Source organism: Macrosteles quadrilineatus, unplaced genomic scaffold (assembly GCF_028750875.1).
Source record: "Macrosteles quadrilineatus isolate MER2022 unplaced genomic scaffold, UCM_ALF_1.0 Scaffold_2__2_contigs__length_208266976, whole genome shotgun sequence".
NCBI lineage: Eukaryota > Metazoa > Arthropoda > Insecta > Hemiptera > Cicadellidae > Macrosteles > Macrosteles quadrilineatus.
Window position 1 is genome coordinate 21,784,714 of NW_026542595.1, and position 23,318 is coordinate 21,808,031.

The following is a 23,318-nucleotide window of genomic DNA, read 5'->3' on the forward strand; positions in this document are numbered from 1 at the left end:
AAAAGGCTTCCCTGATTGGAATTTTGTAAACCGCTTACGTGAAATAACTTATAGAAAGGTGTGTTGAGATGTTGTAAGCTTACTTGGTAAAACCCACTAAATTAGCACCCATAGCCCAGTTATTATTTCTAATTCAATTGTATACTCCTTTTAAATTAGTGTAAAGACATCCTTGACCAAACTAGATTTGTTTGCCTAGATTTGTTTCTGATCGACGTGGAAATAGAAACCAATCTTAGTGTAAGTTTATGTGGTAGTATTCTTCCTAAAAGTGCGATCGACTTTACATTCTATCAAAATAGGCCTATTTAAAGTTCAGCAATCAGCGGGTTCATTATTGAGACCATATTGAAGTATTTATTTTCTTCTTCCTCCTCATTTTAAGTATTTAATTGTTGAAAAATATAACATTTTTCATTCAATGGACACATCATAATTTTGTTTGAAAACAACGTAATTATCTAAATACAAACAAAGTAGAAGCTTTCCGTTTAATCTTGAATCGTTGATTATTTAGTAAATATTTCACTTTTTTAGAATTTTCTGTTTAAATGTTTGTAGCTTTATTATTTTCCAGCCATTCTAAATTCAATTCCTTTGATTTGAGCCATTTTCTATGATTCTACTACTTATCATACAACTAATTGACTTAAAAATACACACATTTAATAATTTGCAAATTACACATTAAAATTATTTATTTCAACATTCTAGGGCATAATGAAAAAATTCTAATTCATAGGTAACCTTATTTCTGGTTTTATACAGTATACAGTACATTGCAGAATTGACTGGCAAATAAGTAATCAAAATGTTAATATTGTGTACTTACTGGCTTAGTGATATGTCAATTAGCTGTATTGAAGTAAACAAGTATCAGCAGTAAATATTCTTAATGAGAACATTTTACGTTACACCTGATTTTGGGTTAATATTTTGGTAATTTAATTATTTTCCCTGCCGTCACTGGACAGAGACCTTTCATTTGAGCCCTCTCCCGCCGTTCTACGACTACCTAGTTGCCCACAATTTTGACACAAACAACCGCCTTACGTAATTAAATATATTGATTTGTCACCTCAAAGTGTAAGTAGTTCTTATTTAGTACCTAGGCCTGTCTCTGAGGACGGACCGGTCATATTCAATATCACGAAACGTTGTGAAAACTTTGCTTTTTATTCTTCTTAATGGAATGAGTCCACAATAATCTCTGTTAAATAATATTAAAACATGTAATAAACAACCCACAGCTCCGAAATCGGACGAGGATTTAAATCAAAACAAAGGTTGAACGTCAAGAGCTGGGCAGCAGGATATTACGTTAGGTTTTGTGGCGAGAGATATCGTCCAACACAAAGAACAGAACAATGATATCAATATCGCAATTCAAATGTTTTCATTTCGGGATTCCAGGAACTCAATGAGAGTCATTGAAGAGGTTAAAAGTAAAGTTCCCAGTTTCATTAAAGAGGGTTGTTAGCAATGAAAGAACAATAGAGACGATAAACTCGCTTCATTGTTATTGAGACGCTTCCCATTCTCGCAACATTTAACCTAAACTTTGTGACCTTCACTGCTAAATAGACCGTTACACGTTTCATCACCGAATGATTATGAAATTAAATGAAAAAGTGCCTTTATTAACAAAATGATACAAATAAACAATATTTCTTCACAATGACCGTCTGTTGCGGCTGGACCCTGGTCAGCAATCAGGACAAAAGAACTCTAGGACAAAACAAAAATATTATTAACTCAAAATACATTGTAGAGACTGTACATTAAAAGAAGGGTTAAAACGTGTATTTAAACTTACGCAAATCTGTATAATTAATACTCCTGCCACAGCAAACCTGCAGACTAAGTGAATTTGCATTTGTCTGAATTGATTTAAAATTAAATCTATTTAAATAACATTAGGTTTAACTAGTACCTAGGTTTGCTGCTACAGGGAGGCTAATAAAATGTGCTTTTTGGTAAAATATTAGTAGTTTAATATTAAATAAATAAATTTGCAAAGTTTTATCAAAATATGACCATAAACAAGCAAACTACATCATTTTACAATATTCTTCATAAGAATAACATGAGAATTTTAAATTTGCTATTTTTTTTAATTTTCTCTATAACCAATAACTGATACAAAAACACTAAAATACTAAAAATACCCCCGCCGCAGCAAACCTGCAGACTAAGCGAATTTCCATTTGACTGATTGGATTTACACTGAAATGTCTACTTAAAAATATAACATTTATTCTTGATTTAAATAGAATTAGTTTAACAAGTACTTAGATTTGCTGCATCAGGGAGGGTAAAACTATTTTTTTTTTAAATGTGAATAGTTTCGTAAGAAATAAAAACATTTTCCAAATTTGATCAAAATATGTTCACAAGCAAACTACAACAGTTTACTTATTCTCCATAAGAATAACATGGGAATTTTAAATTTACAATTTTTTGGAATTTTCTCCGTAACAATTAGGCGCATAATAACGCTTCAATATACTAAGTTATTTGTTTTTTTAAGCTCTACAAAATGGTTTGGAAAGAAATTGCTAAATTTTATGTTTTTTGGGTCAAAAATGGGAAAAACCTATTTTTACCCCATAAAACCCCCCGTAAACCCCTGTTCCCATGGTCCGATCATGCTGGATCGCGAACTCGTTCGAATAAACGTACGTTTACACGTTTGTACCAAATTTCATCAAAATCGGATCATTTTTGCTCGAGTTATCGTGCTGACGGACACATATATATATATATATATATAAATATATAAATATATATATATATATATGAATTTGAACGGATGGTGTTTTTGGCCTCTAGGGACCTCAAAACAAAAAAAAAATCGGTCCCGCGTCCAGGTCTTACCATGAGTACTACGGAAATAGCTTATTCCCTATATGGGAAATTCGCTAATATACTTAAGTATACTAATATATATTTTTTTAAGCTCTTTAAAATGGTCTAGAGAGAAATCGGGAAATTTTGTGTTTTGAGGGTCATAAATGAAAAAACCCCAATTTTTACCTCCTAAAACCCTGTTCCCATGGTCCGATCATGCTGGTTCGCGAACTCATTTATTGTTTATCCTGCCTTACTTCTTCAAACCAAATTTCATCAAAATCAGACAAAGATTACTCAAGTTATCGCGTTCACGGACGTATCTATATATATAATACGCTGAGCCGATTTTTGTAAACAGAACTCCTCCCTCATTTTTGGACCGATTTTGATGATTAAAGTGTCAAACAAATGGCCCTGATCTGTAGTTTTGCAAAGTGTTTTTAGTTTTTTGATATCTTTATTAGTTTGGGCAGGATCTTCCATCAAAGTTGGGTTTCCTCCCATAAGATTAACATGGCGGAATCTAAATATTTAATTGGAAACTTTGTCTCCACTAATTTGAGAGAACGGCTGGGCGTAGAAACTTGGTAGAGGTGTCCAAAGAAAGGTTTTGGTCTGTAGATGAGTTATCAAAATAAAAACGAAGTAAATTCGCTTAGGGCTCTGCCACAGAAGCCTTTAAAGATCCCTCCACAGATTTGTTTACATTTTGGCCAAGTGGATAATACTATTTAATGAAACAGCTGTTAATTTTTAAATTGTATTTTTAACAACACACATTTATTGGGAGTTAGAATTATTGTCCAAAAGAAGTATTTTCAGTGTTATTTTCTGATTTTAAAATTGATTTTCTTCTGTATCATGTCATGTTTTTCAGTATAACGTTCCATTACGAAATCAGTGGAAAGTCCTTTTATCACAGTAACTCTTACAATTATTTCTTATTGAACTGTTATTTATATCCATTGTAGCCTATGGGATGGTGTTTGCCTTTTTCACCACTTTTGGATATATTTTTATCATATTATTGTAGACACATCATAGGTTCATGAGATTATTGTCATACATGTTTTCAATCATTGGGAAAATCTTTGATTGTGGAATAAAATACAAAATAATACAAGTGCAGAAGTGTCTTATTAGCTTTAACAGTAACCCCACAACCAATTTCTCAAAGCTATGCTAGATGGTTATTCATTGGCACGGAAGTACGATATGAACTGACGCGACGTGACGAAGGAAAAATCAAACTTACACTGTAACGGATGGACCTCCCTTTGAAGTTAGAACGTGTCTTCTCAACAAACAGATATTTTTTCTCAAATAAAATCATATATTAATCTTTATAACACTGATGAAATTGCTGAAGTTTTTAACTAAAAAATATCCACCAATACGATTTTAATACTATTTAAAGGTTCCTCCAAAAGAAGAGATACCAGTTAACATACTAATAATATCACCGATGACGTACAATATAGGAAATATTTTATTCATTGAATGATCAACCATATTCGGTAACTAACGCAATTAATATCATTATTGTTTTTAAACTTATTACTCTTTAAACAACGCTAAATGCTAAAAATATGTTTAATTTCACTCAACTTATCGCAGTTAGATGAATTAGCGTAAGCCTTGAAAGTAACCGTCGATTTCGATGGGTTTCACCTAGTATATATATATTTTTCATATATAAAAATTTGAAAGAATAGTGTTAAAATATCTAGTAAAAAAGTCTGATATACCTCCAGCTCAAGGAGAGTGTTTAATGGGGTGGTTTTCTTTGGCAAGGATGTGATAGTTTTCCATGATCTTTTCAATTGTGGGTAACCCAGAGGATAAGTCTAAGCTGATAGCTGTTATATGTGAATGCTGTGACTGGAGCAGCAGTCTCACTAATAATTAATAAAGTGGTTCCTTAATTTATAGGGTTTCTTACTAAGTGTGTTGTAGTTTTGGCTGTGGATACATTGCCTTAGATTATATGTACTTAAATTAGTTTTCCATTTAAAATTATTCTTAGTTCTGAGAAAAAGTTTATCTGTGCAATCAATATTATGCTTGAAATTCTTGGCAAGTAATTTTACATATGAACAAAAATCAACATGATGCTATGGTTTCTCTAAAATTGTCTGTTAATTTGATGTAGGTAGCCAATATTTACAGCTAACCTACATTTTCTGATCCATACGGAAGATAAAATTATAGGTGGGAATGACTTGTAAGCAAATGTTTTATATAACCTTTACAATTCTCACTGTGACAACAAATCCCTTTTTGATTGAAACCAACTTCATTTCAACATTTAAATTTGCATTTTCTGTAAATTTGTTTGGGAAAATGTTCTGTCTTTAAAACTCAACATACCAGTATGTTTACTTTGACTAATATTGCACATTTTAAAATCATGCTAACATTAAAGTCTGAAACTGTATAGAAGAAAAAAATAAGTCTAGATTAGTCTAATTGGTTTTTACATTAAACTTGGCCACTCCATACCTGTTTACATTGTAAACATACACATAAGCCCCCTTTCATTTGGGTACCTTATACAGAGCAACCAGAAGTCACTATGTTTCAAACATGTACTGAGGCACGTGATTGTCAGTGTGTGCGAGACACTCTCACAACTGAACTGGTCTGAACCACCCAGCAAAGAGTTTGATCTGAATGAGAGGGAATCTACTGTAAAGAAAGTAGAAAGAAAACAATAATCCATAATATATCTCATTTATTAACATATTTTAACAATTCGTGCTTATATTAAAGGCATAAATAATTTCGCACTCAAAGTGCAAGATTCCATTGCTAAATATAGAATTATCATGTATAAGATTTTTACTTGCCTGATCAGCAAATTTAATTAATAAAGGACACTTTACAGTTGTGCAAACTTTCAAAGCAACGTATCATTTTTTATTTATTTGTACTTTAATAATAATGTTTTCTTAATAATTTAGTAAATAGGGCAATTAGGAATTTTTAATTTGTCATCTCTTGATTGTTAAGTATTTAGTTGTTATGTGATTTTTATTAGTATGAACGTCAGTGCCAAGATTGATCCCAGACTAAACCTGTTTAATTTTTATTTTTTTAAATGTAAGCCATGGGCTTTGTACGCTTGCCAAATATATCTTTTCTATATATATTTTGGTGCAAATGCAAGACTTACACACACATTGGCATTTTCAAAGAGATACTGCCTTGACTATTAGGCCTGTTTCACATACAAGTCGTCGGGTGTCGTTCATATGCAATTGGGTGAAGAAGTATTTGGGACGGTTCATATGCACGACATCTGTCGTGGTCGGTTAATCACTAATCCGGCTGTGTAGCCTACTAGTGGAGGGATGCCGGGTGCCCCCTCGGCGAAGGCCGGCTGCTGGTGTCAGTAAACAAGCCAGCTGGAGTAGTAGGGCTAGTGGTCAATTGAGACTGTTCACATACAACAGGCAACTGTTGTCTGTTGTCCACCTAAACATGGTGTTTTGACTTTTTGTTAGTGCGTAAAGTTGTAATTATGTTAAAAGTAGATTGTGAATGAGTTTATTACAAGAATTTACATATATCATAGTTTCAATAGTCATTGAAAAATATTTAAATAATCCTTTTCTGTCATTCCTTAAGTTATCAAAAAGAATATAAAAAGCCCGGACTTGGTTTCTTTTCACGTTTAAAGGGTGTACCAAGTGCAGCCAATTCTTCCCTCTACTTATTTCTAACCCTATACAAAAGTAACATTTTAATTGCTTTACCATGTTCCTTGCTTTGCTATCCCTACACTTAAGTTGCACAAGCGGAGTACAACTGCTGGAGTCCCGGTGTCAGCTAGAAATCGAGTTAACGGCATGCCGGGTAAGCTTATATGTGAAACGAGCCTAATTTTCACATATGTACAAAAAATGAAAATGAAACTACACAAAAAACTGTTGTATCTGACCTGACATTATCAAACATATCCATTTAAAATCAAAGTAATAGCCACTTTGAAATGTGGTACTATTCCTGTAAAATATTCTTATTACTAAATTTTCTTTATTCATATTTAAAATATCCTTAACTCACAATAAAAACAATAGATGATAAAAAAGATTCTAAAACAAAGAAGTATCACTTAACGTATATAACAAAAAAGGTACTAACCAAAAAATAAAAACATAAGTCATATTATTATATTAGATTTATAAAATACAGTAGAACCTCTTTAATCCGAACCCCCGTAATCCGAACGTCCACTAATCCGAACCCCTCATTGCTGTACTCTAAACACAGTACAGCAGTTCTTTATTGTATACTGTATTTAATTTACAGTACTGTTTATTCACCATGTTAACTACTGTATTAAATAAACACTGTATTTTACTTTATAAAACATTTTTTCACTTTTCCCAAAATAATGTTGATAAATTTTAGCCATGTTTTAGCGATTGTTATGTAAAAACAACAATATGTTCTGTAATCCGAACTATTCAATAGTCCGAACTACCCCCGGTCCCAATTAGTTCGGATTAAAGAGGTTCTACTGTAGTAACATTATGATCAAATAAATCAAACACAACATTATAACAGGTACATGTTTCAAATTTTATGCGTTGAATTTAAGTATATTGATTTATAAATAAATACTTACAAATTGTACCACGAATAAGACAAATAAGTTTGATAAATACTATAAATCAATCTGAACGAAATGAGATCAATTCACTTCATACAATAGTCACAATAAAAAGTCTGTTCCAGAAAAATTTGCAATAATACTATAAAATGTCTCGTACCCTTGTAAATAGTTTTATGGTTTCTTTAATACAGCCTTTATTATGTCGATAGCAACAGTTACCTTGCAGACTGGACTATAATAAACCAATATTACAGGTGGAAAATCTCAATCACAAAAATGTTTATAGTAGAGGATTTATGGTAGGCAACGGTTTTTAATAGTTGGTAAATAATTCAACAACTGAATGAAACAACAGATTTGGGAAAACATATGAATTTAACACTTGTTCATACGGGGTTATAGGTAGAGTGTTTAAACTTGACTAACACAATCTATTGGCTCAAAAACCAAGTCAACATTAAAATGAATACTTTTAGAAAACTGTTAAGTTTGCAAATTTAATTATCTCTCGCCGTTAAATTGCTAAGTAACTTCTTACTGGGTGAATAAGGTTATACCAATGTATTAACTTATGAAAGTACAAATAATACTTTCAATAAATTAAATAAATTTTAATGAAAGAGAGGTTCATTAGCTGACCCATTATGGCTAACATAGGTGCTGATTAGAAGTACTGCATGCTGTGGTATGCGAAATATTAGTGATTTGATTGTGTTGAGCATTAATACGCCAAAGTTTGTGAACTTTTAAGAAGATAAAAAATCTTCATATAATTTATACAGATTTTAAGATATAAATATCTAGGCAAAGGATTTAATGATGTAAATAAAAATTATAACTTAACAAGGAAAGTACATCATACAGTTAAGAAAACATACAAAGATGGTAACCGAAGTTGTGGCTAATTCTAGGCACCTAGTGGACATCTACTGACTACCCTAGGACAATATTGAGAAATTCATACTTTAAAGCACCAAATAACTACTACATAGTCATCCACTTAAAGTTATACTCTATTATATATATTATATGATATAGATATCACTTAAACCTTACATGAATATAAACAACACTCAATTTAACAAGAATCTATCAACAGAATCAGCTTTCGTTTAATTCGGTGTCATAATCTCAGCTTATTGCATAAGTTAGTTAGGATTACTCTATTGACTCTAGTTAAGCTCTTTTATTAATGGTTCGGAGTTTTCAAAAATAACACTGACAAATAAATTGTAATCAACCAACAAACCAATCAGTTATATGTTTGCATTACAGAATGCTTTGAAATGGCAACTGTAAAATGTTGGTCAAATTATTGAATTTCTTATTAATTTATAAGAGTTCATGCTGCCATTTAAATCCCTTTCTACATCAGGTAAATAGTTAACTACTTTGCACATTTCTTTTTACTTACCACCAGACATACATTTATTGCACAGTGAAGCTTTTAATGAGCTTCATCTGCACAAACTAGCACAATACATTTTTTAGTCAAAATTCATAGTCCTACCGGTACTTATATATAGTATGGAGAGGACACAGCTAACTCACCTGATGAAAGGTTGCAGACGAGTCAAAGAACACATAAAACACACACATAATAATACTTGATATTTCGCCTCTTTCAGGGGCTTCTTCAGAAGCAGACCTAGATGGCAGTTACTAGGTCTACTTCTGAAGAAGCCTCTTAAGAGGCGAAATATCAAGTATTATTATGTGTGTGTTTTATGTGTTCTTTGACTCGTCTGCAACCTTTCATCAGATGAGTTAGCTGTGTCCTCTCCATCCTATATATTTATTTAATCCAAGCTAAATGCTTTTTCCTAAAAACATAGTCCTACTTATTTGATTTATATTATTTTTTAAGGTTTATTTGTTACATACAAAGTTAAATGTTGAATTGTGAAAATATGATTACATACAAGGATATGACTATTGAGTTAACTTGGTAAAAATTAAACAATTTCTTTTCAGTTTAGGAGCATCCAATGACATTTTTGACAGTTCAACCATAGCCTTCTCTAGTACACAAGGCCGCAGCGAAAGTGATCTGCCACGTAAGCAACAGTGGCTTCCAGCTATTCTTCAGTAAAATTAGACACCTTAAAACAATTCTAGTGTTTGCGTGAAACATTTTCACGAATATGAACTTAGATTTGTAAACAAATCTTCTATATATATATAAAATCCAATGTATGTTTGTATATTTGTATGTTTGTATATTTGTATGTTTGTCCTTTATGGACTCCAAAACCGCTCGACAGATTGTAATGAAACTTTCAGGCATTATTAAGTATTATTCAAGGATGGTTTGTGTGAAGTTTGGTGCAGATCCGTCAATAGGGCTCCGCCCCAGTGGCTCTGGAGTTTCCCATGTTAACCTTATGAGTACTCATATTTAAATGGAATTAAAGAATCTTAACAGCTGGTGCAACTAAACAATTTGATTCTGTGATGTTCAATAGCATTAAAAAGTTAATAGGTTTACCAACAGGGCGCAGCACTATATTTATTTTTAATTTATGAGAACAGCTAATTTGCAACCAAAAGGTGAGTGAGCGTAACGAACGAACTTCAACATGGAGGCGAGTTAGCGTAGTGAACGAGCTAACCTGAAGGCAAGAGAGCGCAGCGAACGAGCTCCAACCTAAAGGTGAGTGAGCGTAGCGAATGAACTTCAACCAGGACGTGATTGAGCCATGCGAACGAGCTCATCTTGAAAATGAACGAGCATGTGACATAAAACCACAATAGGACAGGACGACGTCTGTCGGGCCAGCTAGTATAAGAATAAAAACGATTCGTGTAAATATAGACGCGAGAAGCGAGTTTTAGGTGAGAATACCGTACCTACACTATTTCCTAGTTAATTTTTGTATCTTATTGATAAACGCTGTTGTTATGTTACGTGATTAAAATAACATAAATAACTATCACTTCAAAGAAATAAACCGGTGTTTCTTTTAAGTACTAGTAAAAAATATGTACCACACCATCTAACAATAAAAGCATCAGAGTCTCCGAATTCAGTCTGAATGTTGATGTGACAAAAATTCAATTAATATTGTGGAAAGCCATATGGCCTAGCTTCTGAAATCATTTACAAAATTGCAAACATTTTGCTTAGTAATTATTCAAAGAAAATCAATTCATTAGTCAGTATGCCTTCAAACAAGAATTGAAAACTTCAAATTGTGTTGTAGCTAACTTATGGTTCCTCAGGTAGGCTAAAACATAATATTCCTATTTCAAATTGAAAATTAATTTTATTGTTAGATTTTAGTCTCTACAAATCCATTTGCAATGGGAGTCTAAGTGGCAAAATTCCTATTACCTTTCTTGGTATAGTAGCTATATCTTTGTAAAATTTAAGCCCAGTCGGTCTAGTAGTTTTTACGATATTGAATAACACATATACAGATACCATTAGATTTTTATATAATAGTATAGATTATAAAATTAACAAAGGAAATATGCAAAGTCCATACATTTCCTAATTCATCGTACAGTAGAGTCCCGCAAACTCGGCGTAATGTGGACTGGAAGGGTGCCGAGTTTGTGAAATGCTGGGTTATCAGGAACTAGGGTTAAAAATAAGAACAATAAAATTTTTAAGCTTATTAACTGCCTTTTTTTATTTATATTTTTATTACAAGTCAGTATTAAGTCATCAGATATAGTACAACAAATCCTTGGTATGAGTTGCGAATGATTTGGCTTGAGTCCATTTTTAACTCAAACTCAAAAAATCACTAATTTTCTGAGCCAGGTGATGGCCGAGTTATCCAGACTGCCGGGTTATCGAGAGCCGAGTTTGCGGGACTCTACTGTACTTACAATACGATAAATGAAACAAAAAACCATTATGTTTGTATTTTTAGTTTTAGACATATTGTGGTATGTTGCATTTTTCACTAAATAAACAAGCTAGATTCTAATTTGTCCATTTTAACATACCCTAAAAGCCACTAATATATGTCATTTACATACTTTCATTCATTGATACAGAGCAGCAAACTCTCATTGATGTTTAAAGTCTAGCGTGTGTGCCGGACCCAGGCGGCAAGTGAGTGCGGCGTTGCCAGTTCGAACGTCGCGGCCTTGTGTATTAGAGGTGGCTATGGTTCAACATGTAATTTTGCTAAATGAAAAGATTAAAAAATGAATATGCCCTTAGTAGTGGTAACATGGCAATTTTTGCAGTAGTGGAATGTTTCACTTGTCCCAGCACTGAGGTATAGCGCCCTACCTTCCTGCCCAGCCACCAATTACACGTAGAAGAATTGTTTATGTTATGATGTGAAATTGCCCAATCTAGCCTTTTTACTTTTTGACAAGCTTTCTGAGATAAATGTTTATACTCTCTGCTAACTTGTGTCAAAACTTATATTTATTATACTGAAATACTGCAGAAATAATACAGAACAGACATACTCAATAGAACAGTTTCTCAAAGTGTGGTCCGCGGACCTCCCCTAGGGGTCCGTGAGTAGTTTTTGGGGGGTAGCGAACAACATTTTTATAAAATTTATGTTTAATCACCACAACCAATTTCTATTTATAAAAATAACAGTTTGGTTTGTTTATTTGTTGATTATTTATTTTTTAACCTATTCCTTATTATGAATAAGTAATCTTTTAAGAGTGATAAATTTTAAATCAAAATTAAGGGGTTAATGGGGGGGGGGTAATTGTAGGGGTCCGCATTTCATACATAATTAAATACAAGGGTCCTTGAGTAGGTGAAGTTTGAGAACGCCTGCACTATAATATTATTTTTACCAACACATATTGTTTGCTTTATAGTGTTTTTAAGTTATAGATAAATATTAAAAACTAGTTTGTGGTCTATCTAACTCTCATTTGCAGCAAAATATTTTTAATTAATTATGGTAGCCTAAATGTCTAAATAATTAAACAAATTTTGGATAGAACTAAATTTGTTTACATTATAAAGGTCCCAAAACAGTTGTTCATGCTAAAAATTAAAAAGCTAAATTAATAAAGTCAATGCACAACCTTGTTATTTATTACTTTTACAATGAATGATATATCACACATAACTTTTAAACCAATTTTTATAATTTTAACAAATATATTTATGTTTACGATAAATAAATCATATTTGGTAAAAAAAACAAAAAACAAGCTAATTAGGTACAATATTGTGTGGAATGATACTTGAACTTTGCATCATGTTGTGAAAGTAAGGATAGGTTAGTTTAGACATTAGGATTTTTTTTTATTTAACATCTTTAGAAAAAAAAATACTTTTTATAATAATGTTCCCCATGATTCCCTTAATATTTCAACAATGAGTGGGTGCTAGTGATCAAGAGACGAGTCTCAATCTGTCTAACATAATATTAAATGGGTATTTGCTATGGAGTTATCTTTATGTATGAGTTGATTGTATTAAATGGATACAATGTGTAGTTTTTATGTCTCAACAGTAAAATAATTGAGAAAGTCGTAAGCATTGAGATCAGATATAGGTTGGAATTTTACTTAAGAGCTAGACAACCTTGAAAACATATTAGAACTGGATTGTGATAAACTAAACTTGTCTGACCACGACAACAGCATGAAGTAAATGTTGATATTATTATAGGTAAATATAGATTAGTTTGAGAGTGACCTATTTTATCATTAGGTTTAAGATCAAAATGTTCCTATGTAACAAATCCATCAATATTTGCTTAGTAGGCAAATTTAATAACTCTTCATAGACTATTTAGACTCAACACAATTTATTATTATTTTAAAAACATACTTATTTCTTAATTTACTAATTTATAATTTTATTTTATAACCCAATGTCATACACACTACAGACAGATAGTATGCTATATTTTACACGCTTAGATCTAGATGACTAGAAGAGATGACCAGCACCTTTCAGTTAATGTTTGCTTGCAGGATCTGACAGCATCAGCTGTTGACTCTCCTCACTGGACCTCGAGTGCAGACGACGGACGTCGGTCAACGAGCGCAGTGGCGCTGGAGTCAACAGGGAGAAGCTGCGATCTACAATAGACAAAATTCAGTTATAGCCTATATTCAAGAATAGAAGAAAATATTTTATTTAATAAAAACGCTCTCTCCAAATCCAGAAATTATTTAGAGGAGTTTTTTTTTTAAACCAAAGCAACATGAAAGAGATTGAAGTATGGGTTTGAGGGCTTTGGGGAACTATGACATTTCATATTCACTACTGTTATTTTCCAATCTAAACCCTGTTCATAAATTTTTAATACTGCTTATGTAAAGTTTATAATTATTTTATTAAATGATTCTTCTTACTATCTCCAGTAGTTTGGTCTTCACCTCAAAATTTCAAGGATTTTTTTTGTATTGTGAAAGAGGTACGGTAGTATGGATTTCAATTTCATATTTGTACAGCGACATTTGTGTGTTTGTTGTTGTATTTTAATGTGTGTAGTTTTTATTTACTTTGCTGTAATATCAGGTGTTAGAAATTACAATAGTTTAGATAAATTTATTTGGAGATTCAATACCTCCTCCGCAGCATAACTGCAGACTAAGCGAATTTCCATTTGTCTGGTTGGATTTTAACTCAATTTCATTATTAACAATTCCAGTTTTATTCCCTATTAGGTTTAAAGATTACTTGTGTTTGCTGCTACAGGGAAGTCAATTAAAATGTGTTTTTTGGTTAGATATAATAGCTTGGTATGAAATTGATATATATTCAATCTAGTGTCAACTAACAATATTCTATTTCCTATGTTTTGATACCAGCTGGTTGGTTAATTACTTATTGTTTTTCTGTTGTGAGTCAGTTGTACAATTAAATGTTTTGTTTTAGTGTTTGTGATTTTTACAATGTTTAAATATATTTCTCAAAAGTTTAAAGTTTATTGAATTTAGACACAATAGAAATAAATAAATTTAGAAAATTTGAACAAAACATAATCTTAAAAAACAGACTAATAAAGGTTACTATTCTGATGTGAGATGTTATTTTTCTATTTGTTAGTTTTGTTCAGTTTTGTCCGGGGCTGGAAATAGCTTCCGTGTGCGTTCTGTCGATTTGTGTGACGGCCTGGAGGTAACTTCCATGTGGGACCTCTTGTTTAATGTGTGCGTTGATTATTGAGTGTAAATGACTACTATACGTATACTTAGTGTTAAACTTTACTGAAAATAAATATTGTTATGCGATTCATTACATTATTTAGTAAATATATAGTTTTTACAAGATGAGAGGAGAAGGTGAAGTTAAAATTGCAAGACTCTCGGCCAGTTTTGAAAGGGAGTTCACTAGTAACCAAAATGTTTAGTAAGAAAAAACTACTACTATATTAATGAATATTTATAGTGAAATATTTTTAAAATCAAAATGAGTATTTTTTACGATAGAATGTAGGATTGATAAACAATGAATGTATTATAATTTGATAATGTGTTATAAAATCACTTGTTTTATAGCTAAGCTATGTACAAACGTTTTGTGAAAAAAGTCTGATTTTATCTGGGGATGGACTTAGGTTACAGTCGAAAGAATAGAATAGTATCCATTTTGAAAATAAGTGAATGGTTTACATGTGCCAAATTATACAGAAGTAGTGTGATTGTACCAGTCTACCAGACAATGTACCAAACAGATAATAAATAGTAAGTCAATAAATAAGGTTTCTAGAAATATTCATGTACAGTAAAAGGTATCAAAGTATATCCTCACCTCGTATGTAAAATTAGCCAATATTTTAGATTTAGATCTTATATTTAGTACTTTGTTTAGAACAGAGACCACTATTTGTTGTTATAATATTTTTAAAAAGATTATTAAAATTAAAAGCTATTTTAGGGGGTTTAAATTCACAATCTGGGGGTTGCTTTCCAGATACTTTATAATGGGGGAAAGGGCGACATTGATAATGTACTCTTATACTATTGGCTCTTGAATACTGAAGTAAACATTCCACTTTTTATTATAAAAGAACATAAGTTGAATGAGCCAATCACAGAGTGTGCTAATTCTAAAATTACATTTGCTCTCTTAGTTTTTGGTACTGAGATAGTTTTAGCTATGTAGAAGATAATAGCTTACAAGTTACAATAGATCATCCTATCATTTTGGCTTGGTTAAGAACTTGGCAAATTGGACAGAAATCAGTAATTTGGCCTACATCAGCAGTGAGCACAGTCAGTGGGGTGACTCAATTGAACTGTGGCCATCACAACTGGTGACAACTTGGACATAGGGCTAAAATGTCACCTTTTCCATCACCACTGTTGGATCTCTGATGTGGCCTCAGATTGAGGCTGAGCCTGGGAGACACAGCACAGCTGACTGACCCTCGGCTGCTCTCATCTGCCCAACATACCAAAGTTTATGTGATGCTACAATTGAAAGAAAAGATGACAAATGAGAATGAACAAATGTTTTATATACTGTCAGCATTTTTAATGATAGAGTTTTACTTCAATAAAAATTCTTAAGCCTGTCTACGTTTGATAAAAGATACGTAGCTAGGTTGAAACACAGTTGAAACTTGAGGGAATTTACCTACCATGAAGAAACTCATTCGCTTTGTCATGCCTTGGAGACACAGATGATAGTCTGGATGGACTCTTCCTTGTCGGGCTTTCCTGAAAACCGATTCATTAATTAAGAAAATGAGGACAACAAATTAGGAGAGCAAAGGGTGCATCTCTGTGCTTACTAGCTTAGTTTCTGGTTTAATTTATTACAAAAAGACATCTACACACTTAAAATTTGAAGTTTTGTCACACTTTAAAATATAGCATAGTGATAATCAGTTGCGAAGTTACCTGATAAGAGTCTTGTTCACTATCATTGGGAAATCTAAACATTTTGAAATTTGGAGATCGTGGCCAAGAGGTGGGAGGAGGTGACCGGATCATATGTTGATGGACCTCAGGTAAAGAGAACGGGTCTGTTGTGAAATCCCCAGAAAACTCCTGCACAAAACATCAGACATGACCAACAGTGTATCCTTTTATTTAACAATCCACCATTTTAATCTTGGGTATAGATCCATAAATCTGGTCATTCTCTGTCAATACCACAGAAAACATCTAAATGGTAAGTGATGTAACTGTGAACATAATCAGATCAAAGCTTTCAGCAAGATTAGTGATTAATAGGAATCATCTGAACTCTACAATTAATTTAAAAGTCAATTAAAAAAATATATTTTTCTTACTTTAACTTAATTTAAATTAAAAATATTAAAATTAAATGCCTACCTGAGACATAAGATTGATGTCATCTGACTCTGATTCTTCCAAACTGTCAGCTAAACTTTCCCGACTGGCTAGAACTTGCTGTTAAACAATAAAAGTTAGTAGTTAGCCATATGTCATTCCTCAATAAAAAATTAAACTTGGGGTGCAAACACACAGGAAACAGCACAGCACGGCGCATCATGACGCTTTGAAAAAAAATACGTACTTCGTAATGCGAAGGAACACACAGGGAGCGTCAAAGCGCAGTGCGGCACGGGGTGGCATAGGGCGCCGCGCTGTGCCGTGTCATGTCCTGTGTGTTTGTACCCTTAGCCTACTGCACATTACTGACAGGAAAATGAATAAAAGGTGCAATTTCTATCCAAGAATATTTTAGTAAAGAATAAACTATTTAATATGTGTTAAGAAGACTGCAACGATTACACCACTTTTAGATTAGAAATCAATTCAGTAAAACAAAATTTGAAGTTATCTATTACACAGTCAATTACAATGAAATCTATACTAAGTCAATACACAATTTACTGATTAGTTACAATATCTAATGCAAACATAAAATATAGCATAAAAATATTTTAAAAGTTCTTAATTTCAGAGAGAGAGAGTAACTTTCTCTAAGTTAAAGATGATACAATATTATTAACTAGAGCAACATTTAGTGATGCATGTAGAACTCCAATTATCCAAACTCCAACTATCCAAATTGCCGATTATCCAAGTTGCTTATAGAAAGAATAAAAAAAAAAACTAAAACCAAAGTAAAAAGAATTGTTAAAGAAGGCAGAAGCTGTGATCGCGGCGAAATCAAAAAAACTCTATAGCCTTTTTTTGCAATCGCGGCAAAATCTGTTACACCTCCCGCTGTCAGACTAAACTTATCGTCGTCTCCCGCGGTCACAGAAATATCATCATCGTCCATAATCACAGAAAAATCTAAAATATATACCACGGTAATGTAGCCATGATCACTGTATCCCATGGTAATTGAAGCTTGTCATCGTTTTCCACAATCACGGTCACATCTTCCATGGTCGTGCAGACATTGTCATCGGTCATGGAAACAACGTAATCTTTTCCACAATTGCAGCCAAATCTTGCACATCTTATACTCTCTTGTCTATATTATGATTGTCTCCCATGGTAATGGAAACATCGTAATCGTTTTTGTTTTCTGTGGTCGCAGCCAAATCTTGAATATCTCTAGCGGTTGTGTAGAAATTATCATCCTCTCCCCTGGTCGTGTAGACATGATTATCGTCTCCTCCAATGGAACCTCGTGACTGTTTTCCGCGACTCGGGTTATTGGATAATTGGAGTTCAACTGTACAACCTGCATTCAGGATTTATTTTGGAAATATTTCTCTTATCTCTTAAGCATTAGCAGAAAGATTACATGTTGAATTTTCACAGTAACAATAGCCACAAATGGCAGTATGAAATCCATGAAAATGTTTGAAACCAAGTACAATTTCTGGTATCAATTTTTTTGCCGATAGCATATTTTTTCCAGTCGTATATAGTTATTTTTCCCCTATAGTTATAGGGAAGTTTAAGTAAAATAGTTATGCATAGTTATTTAGAGGTTTGTGTACAAATAATGGTGTTTAGACACTGATCACCTTCAAGAAAGGGTTGTCTTGGCGAGAGATACGCAAGGCCTCCATGTCGGTGTCAATGTCCCTAGTGCGAGCAGGGGTGGTGGGGAAGGGAGAACCACACGGGACGACCAACACATCTCTCACAGACAGAGATGAAGGCACCCGGGCTACCCCGACACCTGGTTATGGTTAGTAGTGTTAGCTGCATGCAGACAAGCTTACTTACATGCATTAGTGAAGCTTAGCCTTCACCTACACAGCTGAGACAAACATTGAATATTGTTTTTTTTTTTTTTTTTTTTTTTTTTTTTGTCTTCAATGACCGCTATCTCCAAATAGACCAAAGCTGTTAAAACCTTTACCTCTTCCATGCAGCTGTACCTAACTTGTCTTTGAACTTGTATAGGTACAGTTTTACTTCAAAATTATAAAATTGGATGGTAATAGACAACAATAATGGTTAAACATCTTCAAAATTAGGGTGGGTATAGCTCAATAGCTGTTTAGCCTAGATTTAAAAAATCTTATTCTTTATGAAAATAAATTTTATCAATGTCCAAGTCACAACAAGGAAAAATACTCTACTCTTGATGCAATATAGAAATCTATTGTACCTAAAATCAAAAGTAAAACAAAAACAAATCAAACAGCTGGTGTATCTTCAATGTTTTAAATGTAATTAAATACAGTCCTTTAATTGATGTTCATGCCCTTAGGAGAGGGCTTATCGAAAAACTGAAAAACAACTGATATTTTTCAGGGCAGTTTCACAGCAAGACCTTTCATTCAAGTACCGGTATGCAATTGATAGGTGTGCGGCTTATCGTTTTCTCAAAAGTTCAAATCCATCCAAGCTTTATATATAGATAGGCCTACAGGGTGGCCGAAAACCACTAGACCAGATCACTCCCTAAGCCTTAATAAACAATAGGGTTATTTTCATTGACGAAAGTTGGTGAATGTTTGAGATCATGCTGAATATAGTAGTTACCGGTCTAAAATGTTGAACCACAGAGAAGAATATTTAACACAGCCTATTTCTAGTTTTGATGGTGCCGAGATTTGTGAATATCCAGGGTTTTATTCATATGAATAAATTTATTCTATAAGCACAATTGTACGAGGGCAAAGCCGAGTTTTGCTGCTGGAAAAATTATTAGTTTTTACGAGCCTAACTTACTTAATTTTTTATGCTCAATTACAAAGGTAGTTCATCAAAACTATTGATAGCAAGTTAGTAATTTGTCATCAGTTTTACAAACTACTTATCATAACTTTTTCAAATTTCTCTACCTGCATTGTCACCCTGGTCCATTCTTGAAATAGTTGAGTTGTCAATCCTTACACAGCTATGCCCAAAACTTTTCTTGCGTCTGAACAGCTTACAAATAAAATTTGGTTTCTTCTCTTTGAATCTTTGATCCTCGCCAGAGTTAGTAGAAATTTCCAGCATGGCTAAAAATAAATATATTATCATCATCAATTGAGATGGGGACGCCATCTAGGGACAACTCAAAGTGTAAGGTGTGTGCTGAGATGACTGCGTATTGGCTGACTTGGGTTGAGTTGACATGAAAACTTTATGAGGACTTGACTTAACATTCTTAAAGCTACCAACAGGTTTCACGGGATTCTTTGTAAGTTTATGAATCGAACATTGGACTCGTAAAAAAAGTCAAAAGATTGTCTAGAGTTGGAAATTTAACAGACTTATTTTCCAGTTCAAACGCTTTTCTTGTGTTATTATCTAACAACCTTAAAGCTAAATGTAAAAATACAAAGCTTGACAAATCATCAGTTTTTAACGCCTTCAGAGCCTGTACATTATTGTTAAAAACATCTGAAATGTGTCTCAAGTTACTTAGGCTAGCTTGTTTGATGGGTTGCTGATCAATAATCATATTCAAATAATGAGTTGCTAAGATTCTAGGATTTGTGTAAGCGTTCGATCAAAGTGTCATACGCTAACTGATAATGATCTGGGTCAAAAGGTATTCCTTCAATTAAAGTTAAACCGGGGCCTTCAAGCAAGCTTCTTAAGTAGCTAAACTTTTCAATAGGAGCAACAGTACAGTAGATGTATGAATAAGGTTATCAAATAATGACTTGAATGAGAGAAACTGATCTAACTGATTCGGCGTACACTTGCTTATGTCAATCTTAGGTATTTTCGGTTTGACTGTAGTCTGAGCTTGATTTTGAGGGTCTACATTTTGTGGTAAAACAAGAGAATCATAAGTGGATTTGACCTCACATTACATCAAACTGTTTGCTAGGGGATTCTGTTTCAATTACATCACTTAAATCGCCTAACAATTAATTTAATTCATAAATTTCCTGAGTAACTTCTACAAAATCATTAAGTAGGCCTACAATTGAGACAATTCTGCACATCTAGACAAAAAAACATTTTTCTTAGCGGGCAATTTCTTAATAAGGTCAAATCACAATTGCAATCTCACAAACACTCTTTTGCGTTTTTTTACAAATTTATTTTATTTTCTCTTTGTTTCAGACATTACGGTAGATTATTCTGACAATAGACTTAACAATATAAACACGAAAGGCTATTTAAAATAGTGAAAACAGAAGGAACATAATATTAAACCTCAATGTTATAAATAGAAATACAAACTCAGAATAAAAATAAATCGCCAACAAAGCATTGACGTCTAGAAAATGTTATCAATGAATTGAAAGATGAGTTGAATTGAAATACTACAGCTGATCAACAATACACCAGGAAATTCAGAAATTCCAATTGCGGTTTAACTCGAATAGCCAGTGCCGATATCGCTATGCGCCTCAGAGATAACAATCGGCAATAGCAAAACTAGAAAGCTACGTTCCTGTACAAAACTGAACTGCTTAACCTTTGAAAACTTACTAAAGCAAGTTTCATATTACATATTATTTTATGGGAACTTAAGTGGACTGTAATTATAGCGTAATAAATAGAATAATCCCTTTAATTTAACCCTTTGTAGTAAATCCGGTTCGAGACGGACCAAATGTTTGGTATTAGTTATTTAGCAAATTTAAACTTATAAATGCGGGCAGGCAAACAATCAAACAAAAATGTTTGTGAAGCTACCAATACCTATAGGCCTACCAAAGTCTGGGAGGCCTTGGTGTGGTCCAGGGTTGTCCGAAGCAGGTCCGAGAGCGGTATCAACAAGGTAGATGGTAGCTGTCATCGTAGGAGCGGTGTAGACAGTAGTGTAGCGGGGGGACAAATGACTCACTCAGAAATTACATAAAGAGGGGTATATTGATACATAACTGATTGATACGTGACAGAGTTTACAAAGACAAATTTAATGTTCATTATGGGGAGTTGCGGTAGCGTGCATCTGGGCGCTACGCCGGTCAGTGCGTGAGTGCCTCTGCAGTGGTGGGGATGCGTTGTCTTCATGAGGTCAGGAGCGACAGTACTAGTAGCTCCACAAAATAATATTTAAAACCGAATTCGGTAGGCTGTAGGCTACTAAACAACCGCTAGGGCCTATTTTCATGTAAGTTAAAAATCTTAGTTCTGGTTACCGGTATATAAAATCATGGTAAATTCCAATGGCCAAGTTCTCATAAAAAAAATTACCATTAGACGTGCCTGTCAAAGGCGTTTAACTTAATTTAGGCTAGGACACAAGTTATCTTACTCAACAAATTGTGGTATCTCAAGTCACTGAATGTTCAGTTTTTAACTCTTAGCACAATTAGGTTTTAAAAAGAGCTTATAAATAGCCTTTAGTGATAGGCTTGTAAAATGAGCAAGACCTATGTGAAAATGTAGGCTACGTCTGGGATAGGCTATAGGTTATTCCTCCAGTAAGCCTAAGTTGCCTTTCTCTTATTCAAATTTTAAAACCAATGCCTCATTAAAACAATTAGCTAATAATTAGTCTTGTTCTTACCTTTTACCAAAACCTGTAATGATGTCTTGATACTTTACTGTACACATAGACATCGTCATAGGCTAGTCCTAATTTCATCGACAACTGACTATTTTGCGATATACATTGACAACGTTAATTTTGAAAAAGAACTGGCTGTGTTAAGAAGCTATGAATTTTTGTGTTGGATCACGTAACAAATGAACAAAAAATATTAGGGATATAGAGATCATTACTGTACGATTTTACCAAAAATGCACAATTGAGAAGTAAACAACAACCAACAGCTAGCTAGCCAGCTATAGTTCGGCCGCGTAGAAAGCGACCTCCTCCAGCATTGGTTTAGCATTAGCGCGCAGGTCGTTTTCTAAGCGGCCGAACTATAGCGTCAATATTGTTTAGTTTCTGCTATTCTGCATTCTGCTTGACAAAGACAAACGAAACAAAACAACATCGGGGCTTCTTCTTCTTCTTCTTCTTTTCTAATTTGCTTTTATAAAAGGGTCGCTGTCAATGCGCCACCACGTCAAACCACCACCTCGGTGTTTTGGTCAGAGGCGTCAACCCGCCACCACAAAAAAACCGAGGTGGTGGGTTGACGTGTACGTACAGGTCAACCCGCCACCTCGACAACAGGCCACCACGACAACCCACCACCACACAATTTTCCGAGGTGGCGGGTTGTCGTACACACTCAAGTCAATGAGCCACCACGACAACATGCCACCACGACAACCCGCCAACACCAGTTTTTATCAGAGGTGGCGGGTTGTCGTGAAGCTCCATGTTCGATGTCGGCAACCCGCCACCTCGTACGTAGGCGACAACGTGCCATCCCGTCAACCCGCCACCACTCTTTTACGAGGTGGCGGGTTGACGTGTACGCTCAGTGTTCGGTGCCGTCAACGCGCCACCTCGCTCATAGGCGACAAGGTGCCACCTCGACAACCCACCACCTCGCGGTTGGATTTATCAATAAATAAATCGGTTGGATTTATATTCTGTAGCATTAAATATATTGTACTTTGATTCAGTTAATTTAGAGAAATAAATGTACCTAACTCTTAAATAGCATTTCTGGACAATTTTAGTTTATTTTTGGAAGAAAGATTGATA

The 23,318-nt window shown here is 33.7% G+C and overlaps 1 protein-coding gene across 3 annotated transcripts; it reads right to left on the reverse strand.

The window, feature by feature from the left end:
• Window positions 1-1,710: 1,710 nt before the first annotated feature.
• Window positions 1,711-22,513, reverse strand: LOC128985985 (uncharacterized). 3 transcript variants are annotated; one of them, XM_054406026.1, is made up of 9 exons: window positions 22,224-22,512; window positions 19,603-19,764; window positions 18,331-18,488; window positions 16,712-16,789; window positions 16,274-16,423; window positions 16,012-16,090; window positions 15,717-15,812; window positions 13,370-13,501; window positions 1,711-1,728 (listed from the first exon to the last, which is right to left on the reverse strand). In XM_054406026.1, exons 2-8 carry the CDS (start codon window positions 19,760-19,762, stop codon window positions 13,377-13,379), a joined length of 846 nt encoding a protein of 281 aa, XP_054262001.1. In that variant the 5' UTR covers window positions 19,763-19,764; window positions 22,224-22,512; the 3' UTR covers window positions 1,711-1,728; window positions 13,370-13,376. The 3 variants fall into 3 exon arrangements, with proteins under 3 accessions (XP_054262001.1, XP_054262000.1, XP_054262002.1); XM_054406025.1 differs by lacking the exon at window positions 1,711-1,728 and adding an exon at window positions 5,568-6,330; XM_054406027.1 differs by lacking the exons at window positions 1,711-1,728; window positions 15,717-15,812 and having other exon boundaries at window positions 9,240-13,501; window positions 22,224-22,513.
• Between the last annotated feature and the right edge of the window lie 805 nt (window positions 22,514-23,318).

Coding starts and splice junctions, on each gene's coding strand:
- LOC128985985 (XM_054406026.1), bottom strand. CDS start 19,762: ATGCTGGAAATTTCTACTAACTCTGGCGAGGATCAAAGATTCAAAGAG. Junction 16,790..18,330: donor AAGACAACCCTTTCTTGAAG/GTGATCAGTGTC, acceptor ATTGTTTAACAG/CAAGTTCTAGCCAGTCGGGA. Junction 16,091..16,273: donor GTGAACAAGACTCTTATCAG/GTAACTTCGCAA, acceptor ATCGGTTTTCAG/GAAAGCCCGACAAGGAAGAG.